General features: G+C 34.3%; 1 protein-coding gene across 6 annotated transcripts in view; it reads left to right on the top strand.

Moving 5' to 3' along the window:
* KaiR1D (Kainate-type ionotropic glutamate receptor subunit 1D) overlaps nucleotides 1-20,639 on the top strand; it is a 259,204-nt gene that overhangs the window by 128,550 nt on the left and 110,015 nt on the right. For all 6 annotated transcript variants that reach the window (XM_046633891.2, XM_046633894.2, XM_046633889.2 and 3 more), the window contains exons 2-3: nucleotides 8,572-8,756; nucleotides 12,404-12,559. In XM_046633891.2, the coding sequence (XP_046489847.1) occupies nucleotides 8,684-8,756; nucleotides 12,404-12,559 (229 nt within the window). In that variant the 5' untranslated portion in view covers nucleotides 8,572-8,683. The remainder of the gene's footprint in view (nucleotides 1-8,571; nucleotides 8,757-12,403; nucleotides 12,560-20,639) is intronic.

Raw genomic sequence — 20,639 nt, 5'->3', positions numbered from 1 at the left:
GTGTATTTTTTAAATTCATTAAATATTGACTCAAAATGCTTTGAATTGGAGGAATTGATTAAAGATTTAATTGGACGAACTTAAAATTATAAGTACAATTATTGAAGAAATGAAAATTATTTCATTAAAACGAAACAAATTTAAATTCGTTATCTGGATAATTTAGAAACTTAGATAACCTAATTATAAAACGTAACATTTTTTCTTTTGGCTTCAGCTGAGTTTGACATTTTGACGATAGCGCAAAATGGTTACGCGTACCTCGTTTTTCGTAATCCCAACAATATTCAAACAGTTTTTTCTTAACGATACCTGTTTTACTGAATTTTTCTGGTTACTGTAACAAATGAAATTTTTCTCGGTCTATCGCCAAGAATTTAAAAGCGCGACAATTTTCTTTTCTACTGTATCTTTTAAACAATAACAATAGATCTGAGTTCGAAATTTTTATCCATCGCAAAGTTACGTGAAATATCATGCGAAAATTCAATCTGAAATCAATAAAATGAAACCGCATACGAAGATCGATCGAAAATCGATTGACTGAAATAAATTCCGACGCAGGTGTTTATTCGATATAAAAAAAATCGGTTCAAGATATAATATCATTGAAAATTTTGCGCAATGCAAAAATAATAACGATATAAAAAAGCTGTCTGATATTACACAGGTGTGAAAAATCGACCGTTCATTAACATTGTGAATGAATTTAAATCTTACCAAATTACGATTATATAACAATTCAACTAAATCAACAGGGCTTACACCGTTTAAAATATGTATATATATTTTTTTTCTTCAACTCGGAACAAAACAGAAACAAGTAATATAAAAAATAAGAATAAAAAAAAAAAAAAAACAAACAACTACCCAGGTCTCTTTGAATGGGTTAATTATCCTTGTACGTAAATAATCCTCCCCTCCCTATCTCGCGATCCTAAACTTTCGGGGAAGAATATAATTTCATCGCATTCTTTCGTTTACGTTTCACGGTTTCACGAAGGACGAAGGAAGGGACGAGAGGAGATAACGAAAAGGAAATAAAGAAGTAGAAGGTATAAGATAGAATGTGTAACAGTGCAGCGTGTTGCAGCGATTGTATGGAAAAAGTTTGCTAAACTCGTTTTCTTAGACAATCTGACGCTTTTTTTTCCTCATTCTTTCTTTTTTTCACCCCTATTTTTCATCATCCATTTTATAGTTTTTTCTCTTCCGCTTCTCTCTTTCTGTTGTCGTTTTTTTTTTTCAATTCTTTTCTTCTCTTTTCGCATAAATATTTACTATCCACCAACAATACCGGATATTCAAATGACAGTTTCTCGTTACAGATTCTAGCCGGTAATTATTATTAAAAATCTCGGCGAAATTGCTCAATTATTCAAAAACGACGATGCGAGCTTGTTGAAATTTTTTTACCCAGTTAAAAATTCATTTCTAAACCAACTTCGAGATCATTGTGTTCGGTTTCTCGTTTCAGGAGATAAACTAGTGAAATGATCACTCTGCCGTTAATTAATGTTTTTAATTTCATTTTATCACTATCAAATATTCCTTTCTTTTATTTTTTCGACTATTAAGCATGTATTTAAAGATAACAAAGAAAAATTGACATTTTCGAATCACGAGCGAGAAATTTTCCCTGTAAATCTTACGCAAAGAAGGATCTTGAAACAGGAATTAGAACATTTGGATCGGAAAATCGTCAGGACTTGATGAAATTTGAAGATTTTCTGCTTGTATTGAAGATTTATTTATTTATTTTCTTTTTTTTTTTGATAAAAATTCCATTATCATTTCCACTGTCTTGACTATTTTTTCGAAATAATGTAAAAAAAATATTTCGAGATCCTTATTAAATGCATAACGTACTCTCGTGATTTAGCCTTGTAAATTAGCGTGAATAAAAATGATAAATCATCTTGATCCCAGGGAGAGAAAAAAAAGTGTCTGTAAGGAGGATAAAAAGTAGACAATCGTTAATCATCACTTAATTCATTCACCGACAATCTTTACAAGGATGACGAGAAAAAGTGGAGCAATTTTTATTATCTCAACGCTAGTTCGTAATAAAAGATAATAAACTAAAAATAGAAGGAGAATGATCCAGAGATCGATAGATCTATAAAATCAAAACTGATAATCCGTAACCGAGCTTTTTGGGGTGGTTTGATTTTCATGAATAATTTCACATCCCTTGTGAAGTTTGGTTTTTGAAGTCTCTGAATTTTCTGCGAAGATTTATAGCGTTAATCTACGTGAAAAATGACCGAGAGTAGAAAAAAAAAAAAAAAAAAGTGGGTTTTTTTTTACTGATAAATCTGCCGGTAAGCAAAAGTGTGATTTTGACGTTCGAGGCTGTGAAGACGATTTTTGAAACCCCGGTTATAGTCGCGAGGTTATAAAAGAAAATAACAAGGCCGTTTCGTCGTGTCACAAGCTACTTAAACGCCAGCTCTGTTATGCGGCGAATAAAATGAAGAAAGAATTCACGGAACGATTTAGAAATGTCGTGAAAAACCGCGGAAGTGAAAATAAATTCTAGTAGGTACTTCACGCGGCGAAATAGCCGTTTCAGGGTTTGAAAATAAATGTTAATTTGCAACAAAACCATTAGCACTTTAATTTTTTCCATCAAACCTGCGGTAAATAAAATTCTCAGCTATGAAGTTTGTAAATTCATTGCAATAAGTTAGAATTTATACATTAATTATTCCGTCTTTATTCCGACATGATTTTATAAGACTTGTAACCCAATATTTTCGATTTCGTTTCTCTTCAGAACAAACATGATCGTAATTTTCGAAATTTACAAATCATAACAAGTAATTCTAAATTCAAGTAAACTTTAACCATAGTTACAGATCATTTTTCCATAAATGAAGAAATTCACTCGTTCGATTACAATCGGAAGAAGCAAATGACTCTCAGTTTATTTCAAATCTTCAATTTCCATACGCATAAGTAAAATATCTTAAAACCAACCTAACGAAAAAAAAAATAAATAAAAAAGAAACATGCAATTATTGTTACTCCAAACTGGCGTTTATTTTCAACAAATTAATCGAGTTGTCGAAACCTCTCGTCCCGCGATCCTGATAAATTATTTATCTCGGTACGAGTCTTCAATTTTCATGCGCCAAGAAATCGATCCAAGAAAATTCCAAGTAAAATAAATTGTAAGAAAATTCCAACCAGGCAAAGTAAAAGTACAAAGATCCGACATTATATTTTTCTTTTCCGCACATAATTTCGCACGTTTCGGTCAAAAGAGTCGAATCAAAGAATTGAGAAAAAAAAACGGCGAAAGCTTTTAATCCAGATGCTGATTAGGGACGAAAAAGGAAGTGGAGGTAAAAAAAAAAAAAAAAAAATTCGTCAATAAGAATTCGCGAAAGAGGAGGGAAAAAGAATCGCATGCAAACGGCAATGAGCTATAAAAAAAAAAAAAAAAGAAAAAAAAGGGGGACAAAAATCTTTTCGAAGGTATTTCAAACAACTGTCGATTCTTTTATTCGTTTCGCCGAGAATGCGTCGGGTCTTGGCAAAAAAAAAAACAAAATTTGGGTGTTGTATTTTTTTTTCTGCCTTTCTTTTCTTTTTAATTTTTTTTTTTTTTTTTATTGGTTCTTTTTACCGTTTTCTGCGGTCAGGTCCTTTCGGCTCTCGGTCAAAAGGACCCGCGGTCCTGTACGCGACGGGAATCCCGGGTTCGAGTGGGAAGATAAGTGGGACGACGGGCTCGGTTTTATTCAGCCCTTGGCGCCGGGACTGACGTGTCAATTATACGAGAGGAGACGGTTGGACCAGGAACGCACTAATTGTTTCATTCCGGCTCGGCGGTGCCGAAATTTTATTCAACCGACGGGAAATTTCGGAGCGTGGAAACCGGGATTTATGTATTAATAGGCCCGAGGCTTCGAGAGAAACGGGAATGCGAAATTCACGGAAAAATCACGGGAAAAACGAAAGACGCCGTTCCGACTGACGCGTTCGAACGAAATTTTCACCACCTTTCTATCTCTCTCTCTCTCTCTTTTCTCTCAGGTGAGCTTAAAGGGAGAAAGGTTTTCCTATTCTTTGAAACGGATGTCTCGCGCTTCCGTGATTTTTCATTTCTTCTTCTCAACCGAAGAAGAACGGATGCCCGATTTTTTTACAGCGGGTAATTGAAGAGAGGATAGAAAAATACCCCTCTCTCTCTCTCTCTCTCTCTCTCTCTCTAACTCTTTTTCGAATATGAATTTCAAGAATTTTAAAACGTCGAAATCGATTCACGCGAATTTACGTTTCATCATTTTTAGCGAAGCATGGATCACGAAATTTAAATCGATTCTTTTTCTCCTTTCTTATTTTTTCCGGTTTTTGTACCGTATGAAGAAATCTGTTATTTAAACTCTGAAATCGTAAACTTATCTCAAAATTTCGTTAAAAAGTTAAAGTAAAAGGAGAAGAATTTTAGGGAAATTCATTATTTGACGTTGAAGAATTTCTGGTGTAATATGTTTGCTAAAGTTGTACGGTTTGATATACAAAACATAAGATTGATAAAAACTCGAGTTTTTTTATTAAGTAACTTTTCCATTTCAAATTACCGGTTATAAATATATTCATGAATCTTGACTCTGACTTGAGAAAATTGTCATGAATTTACAAGTTTATGGTTGAAGTAAGCCGAAAAAACAGTTTCGTTTTTTTCACGATACTTTTCTTCGCCATGAAGTAAGGAAAGAGTCGAGCCGAGTGAAAAATCTGAAACTGACAGGACTTGGCAGCCAGATGAAAAAGTTTTAAAGAAAGATGTGAAAATTTGTGTATTCTTTTTTTTTTTAATTAAATGCACAGACTGTAAAAAACATAATTGTTTATTTCGAAAAATTATAGACTTGTCGCTGGAATATTGAAAATCGATTTATTTCCGGCACATGGAATTTTTTCATGCCCATCATTTCGTTGTAAAATCCTGTAAGTTTTAGATTTTTTCATCCAATTGTTTCCGAGATCGTTGTTCTGAGAGTTGAAAAAAAGTAATTTTCGTATACTAGTAGTTTAAAAACGTGAAGATTCGTTGAGATTGGAAAAATTTATTTTCGACCGAAACCGATACTTTTCTTACACGACCAGAGTTGATGAAAAGTAAAAAATTCAGAGCACCGTCCAGCAAGAATTTCATCACTCGATTTTATTTCGATTTCGAAATATCAACAATGAGCTGCTATTTTTTCAAACCGAATAAGCTAACCTGAGAGAAATTTTTATTTCCGTTTATCGCTCAGTCCTTAACTATTTTCATCTTTTACGAAAATCGAAAAATATAGTTCTAGGTAGAAAATGAAAATTAGTTTTATAGCCGTCACTATTCTTTCTCGTTACGATCACTGTTGCTAGATTTTCTTGCAACTGTTGCGAAAATTTAACGCTCGTGCAACGATAAATTGACGTTAAAGCCTTGTTTAACTAAAAAAGTAGAGCAAACCTTACAAACTGATTTTGCGTTGCAATTAACAAAAAAGGATCAACGATAGCGCAAAATGTTTACGCGTGCCTCGTTTTTCGTAATTCCAACAATATTCGAACAGTTTTTTTTTAACGATACCTGTTTTACTCAATTTTTCTAGTTACTGTAACAAATGAAATTCTTCTCAGCGTAAGAGAAATCATCTCTAATTCAATTTTCACAGCGTTGAATATTTTTTGGGATACTTATATCCGATTTGAATAATATTCGCATACACCCGTCTGCGAGAATAAATCTGCGAGGATTTTATCCCTCAATTTTCTGCTCAATCGGTCGCGTATAATCAATTCGAATCTGAACTTGGCTGAAATCGCGGTGACTTGCAATTGGATTCCGTATTCGAGACCCTGATAAATCCGATTACCCACGGATTATCCATTCGCAGTTGCAATTTGTTGCCTGCATCGTGCCAGGAGTGCAAGGAAAATCCAGCGTCAAGATCACGCTGCAAAAGTCAACCGACCAAAATCCACCATTTTAATCTAATGGGATCAAACCGTGAATTTTCCCCAGCGATTCGTTGCAGACGATATATTACAGTTCGATACGAAGAATCGCAAAATTGCATCTCTACATATTTTATACTCGATAAAAATTATCTGGAATTTCATGTTACTAGGAATAATTAAATGATGCGATGAAAGATTTGATTTCGGGCAAAAGCGAGGATCAATTGTTGCGAGTGATGGAAGAGGAAAAAAAACTGATTCGTTTGTAAGTTTCGTTACAGTTTCAATAGCAGAAATTACACCGAATTTATTGTTCTTCGGAATAAATTTCTTGGAGCTTTTTCTTTTCTTTTTTTTTTTTTCTTGCATTCTTTGATCAAAGAATTTTTGAATTTCTTTCAAAGAAAGAAAGACAATCGGGATTGAACGTGACGAATTTTCGCGGTGTAAAAATCGTCCGAGAACGCAATTATATTTAAAGTTGCAAAAAGTGGCGAAACGAAAATCAGGCTCGATTATCAGTCGCGAAAATCGCAAAATATTAAAAACTAATTACCTCGAGGTTGACGACGATCAAAATTCAGCTGTTTCCGGTTTCATCTTTGGCGAAATTTGATTGCACAAACGCTGTAAAAAATCAAACTAGCAGCATTCAAGATATTCATTATTCACTGCACTTTTCACTGTAAATAAAAAATCACAGTTCGGAAAGTAATCACTTCGTTCACTATAATTTTGATTGCTACGAAAATATGATATGTAATTTTTATCAAGTATTCCCTAGTAGAGCCCCAAAACTGCATATTTCCGCTTTTCTTCTACTTTCACGGCCCGTAAGTCTCTGAATTTTTCACTAAATGATCACTCGGGTCTTTTTTTAGAGAATCAAATTCCCTACAAGAATATGCGTTGAAAATTTTTTAATCTCAAACGGTTCGAAAGTTATATCATTTTTAATGAAAAAATAATTCTTCTGCGTGTTATTTGAATGGCAAATTTCAAATGGCCAGCGACACATTTTAAAATTCAGCTAAAAAAATGTTCCTAACGGGTGAACATTTTTCTCAGTAAATAGTTCCTTTCAAGATCATAGATTCGATAGTTTAGTTTTTTTGGCTCACTCTATTATACATGTATATGATCGAAGAGAGTAAAAACTTGATATATTCAACCGAATGGCTAATTGAAGAATTTTATTAAATCAACCTTTATAATCTTCTTCAATAATTTCCTCAACTTGATTTTTCTAAATTAACGAATTAGATTAACAACATTTCCCCATAAATATAATACGTGTTAAGTTTAACGAACGTTTAAACGGCTTTCACCAACTTTTCGTAACGATAATTTCACGCGTGTGTTCATCGACGCGCAGCGAAATTACGACTGAAATCGTAAGACGAACACAAACATCGCTCGAAGAACTAAGAGTGTTTACTTACTTTTCGCGTCCTTGTAAAGTCCGTTTGAGATATCGACTTTAATATGCTTGATACGTGCGTGATAATACTTGATGCACACAGATTTGTTGCCGAAATATGAACGCGGTGAATAATCGAAGAGGAAAAATTGATCGAACAAAATGACAACGTAACTGTATAATTTGAAAGTAAAGTCGAAATTCATGTTTCATCGGAATTTCATGGAGAGATTTTATGTACCGACAAATTATACGCGGATAAATGAAGAAAAATGTCAATCGAAATTGAAGAAAGTAATTCGTTTGTTTATAATTTCTTGAGAATTGTATCGAACTTTTTGTTCTTTCCTTGTTTTCAATATCGTTAATGTGATATTCACTGAGCTTTGTTTTTCTATTTACATTGCCCGTTACAAACAATTTGTCAGTTTAGTGTAATGAAAAGGAATGACAAATTTTTTTATTTCTAATCCTTATCAATTATTATTTCACAGAAATTTGACCGCGAAAATTCATTAAAATATGAAATATACAATCAAATATCGATTTTGTCGAAGACTATGAAACTTTTCTTCCTCTGATTTGAAATTCGTAAAAAAAAAAAAAAAAAAAAAGTACGCAAGGAGCTGAAAAAAAATTACTTCGAAGCGAAGAGTAAATTTCTATACAATTTATCGAACATTTATTCTTGTTCTGCGATGACACTTGGTTGAATAAAAAATATTTATCAATCCATTGAATAAAAACCTACTCAATTGCAAACCCTCGAAATCTGACTTTTTTTTTTTTCTTTTGTTCAAAGAAAGTGAAATTTGTCCAAATTATCCGGTACAACGATGTGAATTTTTTCAAAGATAGCATCACCAATGCCCAATAAAGTCTCGAACTGACAGATTTTTTTTTTTTTTCATTATTATTACTCTTACGATAAAATATATAACGAGAAGAAATGTTTTTTCCCATGTTATTTCAAAAAGAAAGTTCGATCGCAAAACGGACTGTCTTAGAGTTGAGATAAAAATGTGACAAAAATTGGGCAACTGTGTTTTTTTGAATTATTTGAAGTTGATTTGGATGGGGTGAGGCGAAAAATATTCGTCAACCCTCTAAAAAAAAAAGGACGATTCTAATAATTGTACATTTGAATTATACTCAAATTATCGTCCTGTTTGTTTTTTGTGTTTCAGCGGCGTGATATTCCGCGTCTCGGCGTCATTCGGGGGTGTTGATAACAAGGTGAAGTCGAAGTGGAAGGAGGAGGGCGGGGAAGGAAGCGCGTGGGGCGTTCCGGAACCGGAAATGGCCACAAGGCTGCTTCTGTTGGCGGTCTTCGTCGCCTCTGCCAGTGCCCTTCCTGATTTCATTAGGATAGGTAAGAGTCTGCGAGCCAGCGCCTCTCACCGGAAGCAGTTTTCTTTTTCTTTCACCTCCGCACCGAAGCCGTTGTATCGCAATTTCCCACCGACTTCCGCACTTGATGCGTAAACGTTTCCGCCTGCCGAATACCTCGGTAGCGATTTTCGTACCCCCTGTAAACGCGTCGATCAAAATATACAAACTTTCTTCCCCAACATCCGAACATTCTTACGTCAACGAATTTTCACAGTACCGTTGTTCGTTGTACGAATTTTACGCGACTGTTTCGAGATATGTTAATTTAATTAACGAACCGGTCTTTGTTTGTCCAGAATTACACTGTTTTACACTTTGAATCGCTGTAAAATTGTTGAAAAAAAAAAAAAAAAGCAAACATAATAACAACTTCAGTCATTTCGTTTGATTTTATTCAACCACTCGCATCGAAATCACTGAAAAACTCTTCTTTGTTACTTTGGCATTGTTAAATATTCGATCAGCATATTCATACGGCAATATTAGATCGACCGTGCAAAATATTGGAAAAAACAATTCTTTCGCACAATCGGCAGGAAAGAGTTTTCTGAATAAAATTACCCGTGCGATACAAAAGTGAAATCCGATGAATTCATCAGATTTTTCATCACGTATTCAAAGCCGTTTGATAACCAAAATCGGTAACTGAGATATTTTTTTACCTTGTAATAATTTGTAATAATATTTTGTAATAAAATTGCTAAAGCGCGTCGATTCTTGACTCGCCAAATATTCTTAACGACAACTTTTTCAGATCCGTCGATACTTTGTTAATGTGACGTTGCAATTTGAAAAAAATTAAACAAAAACTGTATAGAGTCGAGTCGATCATCGAAGCGCAAATGGAACATTTTTTTTCTCCCGGGTACAAAAAACTATGTAGATAATTACAGTTCCGCGATTATTAGAAACAAAAATAAAAAAAATTAGTAAAAAAAAAATAAACAAATTGAACGGATCTCTACGCAAACGCTGTTAAGATTATTCGCGGACGATGAAATTGATCGAGAATTTTATCCGCGCTGGGGGAAAAAAAAAAATTTACGATAAAAAAAAAAAAATTAACAACAAGCATAAATTTCACTGGCGCGAAAACAGGGGAATAAATATAAAGGACGATAATCGGAGTAAATGGTGTAAAATCTGGGATTCGCAAGCCAAGCGTCAATAGTAATGAAAGTTTACAACTGTCGTATCAGCCGAGAGGATTCATGGGATATTCATTGGTACGAACATACATGCCTACACGATGACACGCGACGCGTTGCGCTGATGCAGAGGTAAGAGGGGGGCGGGGGTCGCAAGCTCCTCGGCAAAGCTCGCTCTGCGATATATTTGACAAATTCGATGAATATTTATCACACACGTAGAACGTCGATCCGCATCTGCGAATCACTCTCGAATAATTTCAATATATATATATATATATATATATATATATATATATGTCGATTTTTTTTCGACGCAGTCAATTCGAACAAATTAGATCTAAATATTCGAGTTGTTCTTGTTGTTGTTTATTTTATTTTATTTTATTTTTTTTTTTTTTTTAATTTTGCTTTAGTCTTTCTTAGGGCAATTCGTCGTTCAACAAGAGGTGAGAGTAAAATTGATGAATTTAAATGTATCGATATTGGTCCGATGCCGGAATTTGAAACGATGTTACTGAAATCGAGACAAGTTTCGTTCAATTGGAATAACGTTTCCTTGAACGTAATCGCATAAAAGCAAAAAAAAAAAAAAAATGTTTCAACCCATATGAAATATCAACTGAAACTGTTTTCTCGAATGCAAGAAACCTGTCAATAAGTTCAATGAATTTGCGTCTAATTGAGACTAGATCTTTTCTTCCGCGCCAATGAAATCGCTAAAAATCATCGTAGGTTAATTTTTGGGGCGAGGCCAAAGTTACACAAAAAAAAAAAAAAAAAAAACAAAAAAAAAAAAAAAACCCCATACATTGTATAACGCAGGCGATTTCGGGCATTGAATAATAGAAACAGAGCGATAATTCATCCGGGGATAAAAATTGATTCCCGATAATTTCTCACGATGTTTGATCGCCTGAGAGGAAAGGGGAATCCCGGATGGCCGACGGGTTCATGGATAAATCGATTTCCGTTGGGCAAACCATAAATATTGATTCTATGTGCGTTCGTTTGCAGTAGAGGAGCGCTTATGGGTAACCCTCGGGCCTTTTCGGTAGCCCGCTGAACCCACCGATGGGTAAATAAATTGAGCAGTTAACCATCCGCAAGGCGATATAACGACGTTACATCGTTAGATCCTCAATTTCTATCTGTAATTAAATTAATACATGTAGGAAGTGGGAATCCTCGTCACTACGCGTAAAAGACTAATTTTATAACTCTCCACCCCGATACGCTAATTGGAGATAATTTATTTCGTATCAATTGTATGCTCGAGCGTTTATTTTTATTTATTATTATTATTATTATTATACATTATTATTATTATACATTATTATTATTATACATTATTATTATTATTGTTGTTTGTATATATTGACGTATAATTGTTTTGTATTCTTTCATCATCGTAGTATAAAAGTGTAATTTTAGACAGAGGTTAATATTAAAAATCAACAAACTATGATTCAACAAAAAGTGAGTCTCATCGACAATATTGGATAGTTTAAGATGAGATAAGATAAAAATCGTTTAAAAAAAAAAAATCAACCATAACAAAGGCGATAAGAGAATTAAACTTGAGCAATAATAATGCTCGAAAGTTATCAATAAAACGTTTGAACAAAACATTGTTTAGCAAGTTTTTAGGGAATATTATTGTTTTCGTTACGCGAAATGAATTCGCTGATTTTTCTGAATACGTGCGAATTTTTAGAAAATTTTTTTTATCATTTTGAAATTTCCGTATTTCGAAAATTTTTACAAGCTGTATTTACGAAACTATTCGTTCAATGCACTGAAAACTTCTCAATTGTAACGTGCTACGTTTTTACTAACACGTATCCAAAATTCATGATTTTTTCCACAATTTTTCAAAATTTAATCTTTTCGAAAACTGCAATTTAAAAATAACGAGAAGGTTGTTTGAAAAATCGCGTGTATTAGGAAAAATCGACGAATTCATGTCAAACGATACAAAATGTACATTCCCTAAATTTGTTGAACAATTTATTGAAAACTTTTCGTAATTATCAATCTTGAAATTTAATTTTCTCATCGTTTTTAATTGTGGTTGATATTTTTCCGATTTTTATATCTTATCATAAAGTATTAAAGATTATCAACGAGATTCACTTTTGATTGAGAATTTTCATTTTAGACGGTAAATCCTTAAAAATACCGAGAGAAGAATCGAGGATGAGAAAAATTGAGTCACCGTTCTTACGAAATTCGAAAAGTTGTAGCGTATACGTTAAATTTTTCTATTCCCGATAGAGGATAAAAATTCCATACGTGTCTTCGTTTCAAGCTGTTGTTATTGCCGCTATGGTTCGCAACACTTCATCTTCGGGATATGGGGATGAATTTTAAAAAGGGGCGAGAGAAAAAAAGAGACAGAGAGAGAGAGAGAGAGAGAGAGAGAGAAAGGCATCTTTCGAGGAATAATTGCGTTCTGAATATGAATATGATTTCCCAGGTGGGTTGTTTCATCCGGTGGACGACAAGCAGGAGGTCGCTTTTCGTTACGCCGTGGAAAAGATAAACGCGAACAGGGAAATCCTGCCGCGTCCTCGTCTCAGCGCTCAGATTGAACAGATTTCACCGCAGGACAGTTTTCACGCTTCTAAACGCGGTGAGTAGAAAATTAATTACGAACCGACAATCATTTGTCGCGATGTTAATTTTAACGATTAATCATCGCACAACAGATGAACGATATTTTCGTTATCCTGACAACGAAACTTGATGCAACCCTTGGAAAGTTGATCATACGTATAACGATTGGTTCGTGAAAAAACAATAATTTATATTTTAAATTATAAGTAAATTATATAAGTAATAATATAAGTTAAATTTTCGCAACAGTTGCAGGAAAATCTAGCAACAGTAATCGTAACGAGAAAGAATAGTAACGGATACTAGAATTTTATTTTCATTTTCTACCTGGAACTATATTTTTCTATTGTAGTGAAAAATGAAAATAGTGAAGGGCCGAAAGGTAACCGAAAATAAAAATCTCTCTCAGTGTGTAGTATACTAATTGTAAGTATTCGTCAAATTATTATATTCGTAAGCTCATCGTAAGAATCGTAAACAAAATTTTAGAGACTTCAATTTTTCATTTCACATCACTTCGAAATTGTTGAAAACAATTTCACTCGTTCGATTTCTTCACTTTTCTATGACTAATTTGACGAGGAAGATTAATTTCTACACATTTGAATGAACTACTTTTTTGTGAACCGTTGGCATCGTTTAATATTAAATTCCATTAAATGTAATCAAAAAATGGAAATAAATGTTTATTCAAACACTGAAGAAGACGAGTAATTCCGTTTCAGTGAATTTGCCGAAAATAATCTTGTAAATAAAGCGTGACGAATTTACTAGATTTTATGACAATTCTAAAGCTATCCAAAATTCGGCATCGATGTCTGAGCTTTTGTTGATAAAACCAGTGTATTTTATTTTTCATATTTTGAAGCGAATCTAATAATTCAACAAAAACAACTCTCAATCAAATTCTTATTTCCAATCGTTCAACGAAAAAATTGCCATAAAAACGTGAAAAGTAAAATTCAAAATTGAACGAATCCAAATTGGAAAGTAAAATCAAACCATTCGGCGAAATGCTAGCTCCTTTTTATCGAGGACCACTTTTCGGTTGAAAATTTGAAAAGTTTTGAACGCGCAATGTGGAGGACCCTCTTTCATTTCCTGAAATTACTTGGCCAGCGAGTCAACCGTGACAAGGTTAAAGCCCGCTTTGGGACCCCGAAGTTTTGCAGCCAGAGACAAGCATTGGGTTTAATTTTGCAACAACTTTTACTGGCACGGCTTTACCGTAGCGGTTTGGCCAAAACTTTTTCACTTTATTACCCGCCTAAGACGCACGCAACGGCGAAGATACCGAATTAGAAAAAAACACAAAAAAAAAAAAAAAAATAACAAAACAACAACAACTTTCCCATCGTTACTGCTTTTCTCAAAATAAAAATATTCCGCGGTTACCTCTGAATGTGAAATATTAATATCAAAAACATGTGAATTGATACGGAATTAGTCTGTAGTTTTTTTTTTTTTTTCATAGTCCTTTATCGCAGAGAATTTTTTTTTTTTATACATAGATCATTTACACACGAGATAAAATATAAAGAATCACTTCTGAAATAATGAAATAGTTAAATTTTCTACACGTATTTAGGATATTCTAGCCCGAAAGCAAACTTTTATGAAAATGCCGATGATGACTAAGAGAAAGAAAATAAAAAGGAAAGAAGGACGAAACAAAAATTCAAGTGAATTTTTCTTTTTATCCGTAAGATGGACGATTTTATTTCTTCGAAGGACTAAAAATTTCAGTTTTTATTTTCGAAATTCCCCGAGTTTTCCCGATTTCTCAGATTTTCCCTCTGGGTTAAATACGAGTCCATAATAAAAAGCAGAGAGAATGAAAATGACGCTGGGCGATTTTCACCTTCCGTAAGTAATTTCTTTTCAAAATAACGAACACGACGCAGACGTATAAAAAGGCTCCTCACTTATCCTTCCGTACCGCAAAAGGCAACGAAGATAAATTCACATCCCGTGCTGCTAATGAATGAGACACCCCGGGCATTATGAGCTTGCGATTTATTATATATAAAGCCTTAAGCGCGCCCTAAACGCGGATGTAATTTTGGGTACAAACTGCCCGCCGCCAGAGTGGAGAGCTGAAAAAGCGGATAAAGAAATAAAGAAAAGCATCTGAAGCTGTGATAATCATAGCGGTGAAATAAAATAAAAAAAAAAAAAAAAAAACATAACGAACAAAAAGAGAGAAGGAGGCGAAATTCTTCGCAGTTTGGCTCGTCAAATTTCCGCTCACGCGATCCTTTTGTGACTTACAATTCAGACAAGACGGTTGCATCCCCTGATCCCTTCTAGCGAGTCAAATCACTCACTCGCTTCTGGCGTTAACCTTGTCTGACAGTAATCGTCTCACAAGCCGGATAAGCTCGAAGAGCAAAGAGAAAATGACGCGGCGAAGAACCCGAGAAACACATTTGTAACATAAAAAACTTCGGACGAGATCGATCGATTTTTCGTTTTTTTTTCTTCCTTTTTTTCTCTTGTTTCTTCGATCGAAATTTTTCAACAATTTTTGAACGATTTTTGAGATAAGAAAATGAATAGAATGCACAATAAATAAAAACGACGGGAACGGGTAAAAAATCAGAGAAACCAAAAATCAGAATGGACAGAATTCCGAACGCTAATATATCGAAAACTCACAATCACGAAAGAAGAAAGTGGTGAATCTTCATTAAGCCAGAGATAATGAAAATAGGATATAAAAGTATCGATATTTAAAGTTTTAGAATTTCGAATACACGACTGGTGAAAATTCCGAAAGGCCGTTGGCAGAATGAGGCAAATGCGATTGCTCGAAATCACAAATGAATAACCTTCGGATGGATCCTAAAGTAGAATTTTCGTCTATTCGAATTCGTAGATGCGAAGGATCAAGAATCAGAACGGTTAGAACTCCGAGTAGTGATCTCGTAGAAGGCTCGGAATATAGAATTGCGTTAAATCAGAATCGTCGGAACGAAGAGTCGCAATATATGAGAAGAGTCAGGCACATCGTCGGCCACACTCTAAAGGCCCAACCCAACAGCTTTAACGACTCAAAATTGTCCGTTTGCGTCGCGTTCTTTCTTCTTCGTTAAGTATCGAGTAAAGAATTTCTTTGATTCTGTATATAAAACATTTTACTAGTTGAAATAGATCAGTTGGATAGACTCGGAATGTGAAATTCTGGTGGAAAGCCATCGATACGGTTACTTTCGGAATACCGATATTTCCCAATCGTACGATTCTGAAGAACGACCCTTCTACATTCTGGATTTTAACTTTTATTTTTATAATATTTGGACAATCGAGAATATGAAACTTTCTACAAATTCATTCTCTGGAACATCGACTCAATACATTATTAAATTCTGCATCTCTGAATTCCTGGATCAACGTTTTCCTAAGTAAGTGGGGTCGGATAATAGAGCCATCTACTAAATACATTTTAGGTAAGCTACAGCTTTTTATTGGACACCGTTTGGGACTTAAAATTTCTGACAGTATCTGTTCTCTTATATTTGTTATACGAGTTTATTAAATTCGGAATTCGGGCCATTCCGATTTTCGGTTTTTCCGATTTCTCACCCCCACCCAACGTGATAAAAATCACGTTGATAGACATCGAGGATAAAAATTTGAACAAATATGCTCATCAATTATTATCGTTCTTCCGCAGTGATTATAAACAGAATGGCTCGTCAATTTCGATGAATTATTTCCTCCATCCGTTTACTTTCTTGTCATTTATTATTCATTTTTTTTTCTTCATACATATTAATTTTTCTTTCACTTTTCCGCGTCTTGATCGAAAAAAAACTTGACATATGAATTATTCAAAGGATTCCGCAAGCTGCAGCAACGATCCCAATACTTTACATATATGTATGAAACAGGCCTATGCATATCGCATGTTTCATAAAGGTTATAAAAAACGTACACCATCCGATACAGTATTTGGAATAGGTTAGAAATACGCATGCAAACGACGAAAGGGGTTCGAGGGGTTCAATTTTACGACAAAATGTTGCTTTTACGGTTTAAGAGGTGGGCGGGTGTGCGAAAGCTGCGGAGCTTTTAAAAATTCAATAACGTTTTCTTTCCGTATCCGTAATTCTTTCTCTTCTCTTCTCTTCCGTCGGTTCCTTTTTTCACTTATTTATTTTGTTTTTTCCTTTCATCGAATTTCACTTTCTTCGTTCCCTCACTTTTCACGCCTTTTTGTCATTCTTGAACTAATAAATAAGTAAATATTGCTGTCAATCACCGAACGAATATTTGAATAAACTGACAAAAATGTGAAAATTACGGACAGCTCACAGAAACCCGAGAAATTCTTTCGTCATTTTATGACTCGACGATCTCTTCGAACTGCGAAATAATTGTGTTACAAATTTATGGATCTTTGAAAATGCGAAAACAAAGTATGAAAATAATAAAAATTGACGATCATCTTTTGCCTGGAATCTAATTTAGATTTCTTTACAATTTCTCGCAAAGCTTACAGAGAATTTAATTATCCCAAGGTCTGAGCTTTTCCAAGTGTTTCGCGAATCTTTCTTCCGTTGCGAATTTTCACTCGTTCGTTTAATTTCTTTTTCTACATTGCGAGCGCTTTAATATCGTAGATATGTCCTTTTCTTTTTCGCGTACATATTGCGGGGGTCAAAATTCCGAAAAATCAAAAAGTCGACTGGTGGAAAATCCAAAATTCTCGAGATGCGAGTTTTAAAACAACGAATGATGAACGTACAGAGGTTGAGATTTTCGAAAATTTGCCTGAAAAAGAAAAAGTTTCGGTATTTTAAAAAATTTATTTTTATACTCTTGCGTTTTCAATTTTTATATTCTACGAGTAATCTTCAATTCGTATTTGTGATTCTTCTACGTTTTTACCTGTCGGTATTTCGAGTTTCCTCATTTCGTTCGGTCGATTCTTTGATTTTTCCAATTTTCGTACCCCATCCTTTTATCCGCACAAACTCTGTCACCGCTCTTCCACCACCAGGACTACCACCACCGGCACCCTTACATAAGTGCCCGCCTGGCTAATGGCTTTCCGGAAAAGCCATTCTAGGTGGTATGCTAACACGATCTGCCATTTTCAAATTAGTTTCCCGGCATACATGCATTTGAATGAGGTTGATTAAGGCTTCGGCTATACATATAATTATTTAGTCAAGCCGTACCAACTATATAAACGAACCCATGACTCTACTTGCTAATGGAATCTCGACGCAAAATGAAACGTCTGTTATACGTACCGGTTATGAAATCCGAAAGAAAAGAGGGAAATTAAATACTGCGATAAGCTTTACCCGGAGAAATTTTTAAGAAATGGAACACCCAAAATCGAATCGACAAAATTTGGTTGTTCGATAAACAATTTGTATAAAATCAAATTCCACTTAATTTTGCTTCCGTTTATTTTTCTTTCCAAGCCAAAATCGTATGAGAAATATTTCATTTCTTACAGGAACTAGAAAAAAATCAATAAAACAGGGATCGTTAAAAAAACTGTTTTAATATTGTTGGGTTTACGAAAAACGACGTACGCGTAACAATTTTTCGCTATTGTCGACCTTTTTTGGCAATTGCAACTCAAAATCAGTTCCTGAGGTTTACTCTACTTTTTTAGTCGAATGCTTTAAATTTTAGCGTTTAATTTTCACGACAGTTGCAAGAAGATACAGCAACAGTGATCGTAATGAAAATAGTCAAGGACTGAGCGGTAACCGGAGATAGAAATATCTCTGAGTGCAGCGTTGGTCAAATTTCATTGGACGATACAGACTAATTTTTTCATTTCTTATTCTTCAAATATCATTTCATCGGATCATCTGAATTTCATAAGATTTTATTTTACATATTTTTCGTTAAAAAAAAAAACGACATAATCACGATCTAAATCATCGATCTAAAATGATCAATAATCGGGATCTCGAACATGGATAGACTAAAATAAAATAATAACACGAAATAATTATTTCAAACGACGTTTTCTGAGATGAGAGATTTTTTTTCTCTCTCTTTTTTTTTTTTTTTTTTGATCTCAACGAATACATGCTAATGAATGCAAAATACCTGAGCTTGAATATTGAACAGTTTTAACGATCCAATTCCGAGACCTCTGTAAGAGATAATTTTGAGTAAAATGAAACGAGCGTGAGAAAGAAAATGAAGAGAATAATGTGGGCGAAAATGGTAAGAGTCATTTCTTCTTACGATGAGATAATTATCCCCCCCCCCCCCCCGCCATCTACGATTTGCATGAACCTCGGTTAAAGACCCTTTCTTCTAAATTCACACCGGTATCAAATATGCGAACGGAAACAGTCCCGTTAAAAGTTTAACCCTATCAGATCGTGCAGTCGGCCTACATAATGACCTGCGTTAATTGATCTGCTCCTCGAGTCCTCTTCGTTCTTCCTTCCAGCCTTTTACGACCCATGAAAAATGCGCAATTCGCATTCGCGAAGCTCTTTTCGCTCCTACTGCAAAACCATTGAAAGTGTTTAAAAGTGAGTTCATAAAAATTCCTTTCCAACGTAGCGAAATTTTACAATTTTTTCCGTGTCGTTTTCATTTCTTTTTCCTCGTTTTTTTTTTTTTTTTTTTTCATTTGAGCGCAAAATAACTGATCGGTTTCACGAGGTTACAATTTTTAACCATTACTTGCCACCCTCGGGTGTGGTTTTTGTCCTTCGTTAAACTACATTAGAGGAAAATCAGAAAAATGAAATGATGATTCAGAAAGAAAAAAAATCATGTTTACGCGTACCTCGTTTTTCGCAATTCCAACAATATTCAAACAATTTTTTTAACGATACCCGTTTTACTGAATTTTTCTAGTTACCGTAACAAATGAAATTTTTCTAAATCGCAAAAGTGAAAGTTTTTTATTTTGAAGTTTTTGCCTTTTTAAACTGAAATATCAGTGAATGAAAATTTCTAGTATAAATCGGACGAAAAGAAAAGGATGTCGTGAAAAAATTGGTAATTGAAACGTATTTCTGTAAAAGTGAGTAAAATTTTTAAAGCGTTGATAAAAAATTTGATCAAACCACATCGAAGTCGAAAAGAATGTATTTTTTCTTGTAGACTTGCAGTTTTAATCACAATTTGAACAAAACGATGTTTGCGGGTTGATTAAATGGGTAAAAAAAATGTGATTTCGGAAAAAAACTTTATTCGTCCCTTTGCCTTTCGGATTTTTAATCTTTCAGAAAATTTTTATTTATTTTTTTTCAGTCCTTCCTTCAGTTTCTGACTCTCTTTTCGCCGTTCGACAACGAACGTCGCACAATATAGTACAATTATACGATCCCGAAAAATGTTTAAAAAAAAAGAAATAAAAAAAAAAGAAAAGAAAACAACATTTCAAATATTCCAAGCGTTAATCCCCCGTAAAAAATCGGTGAGTTGGGACTTTTTTGCGTGCTGATATTCAGATAATACTGCGGATTTTGTAGAACCGTGGATGAAAGAACGTCGTGAAGCAAAACGATGTACCTCCGAGATATCCAGCCCGCTGAACGGCAGCGTTATTTCATCTTACTTAATCGCGGTTATAAACGTTACCCGGGACGATATTGCGCGGCTGTAACTCCCGATAGCATCGCGCCGGCATATCTATGCAAATTTCCGTCAAGTACACACAGCCGTCGAAGTTGCGAGGTGGGCTCGTTTAATCGCCGCAGAATCCGCCGTTCGCCGATTGCCGATTTTTGCTGCGCGAAAAAGGGCGAGAGAAAAAAAAAGCGAAATTTAAAAAGCTGTTCCAAAAGTTGAACAAATTTCAGCATCATTTTTATACGATATGCAATTTGCAACATGCGGATGACCTCGTTTCTTGTCACCTGAAACGTCTAGCGAAAACGGTTCGTGTGTGAAAAAAAGATGTAGAAAACAAGGAAAAGAAAAAAAAAAAAAAACGAAAATCTCATTACCAAGTTGAACAAAAGATAACTGCGTAGCATAAAAATGAAGTGGGATCAAATCTTTCGACCGTTGGACAATTTTTTTTTGGCTTTTTTTGTTTCATCTCTCCACATTTTTTTTTTTTTTTTTTTCTCGTCTGTTCTATTATTGCAGGTTGA

Source organism: Neodiprion pinetum, chromosome 7 (assembly GCF_021155775.2).
Source record: "Neodiprion pinetum isolate iyNeoPine1 chromosome 7, iyNeoPine1.2, whole genome shotgun sequence".
Classification (NCBI taxonomy): domain Eukaryota; kingdom Metazoa; phylum Arthropoda; class Insecta; order Hymenoptera; family Diprionidae; genus Neodiprion; species Neodiprion pinetum.
Note: the sequence above shows the minus strand (reverse complement) of the source record. Positions and strands in the feature narration are given on the sequence as shown.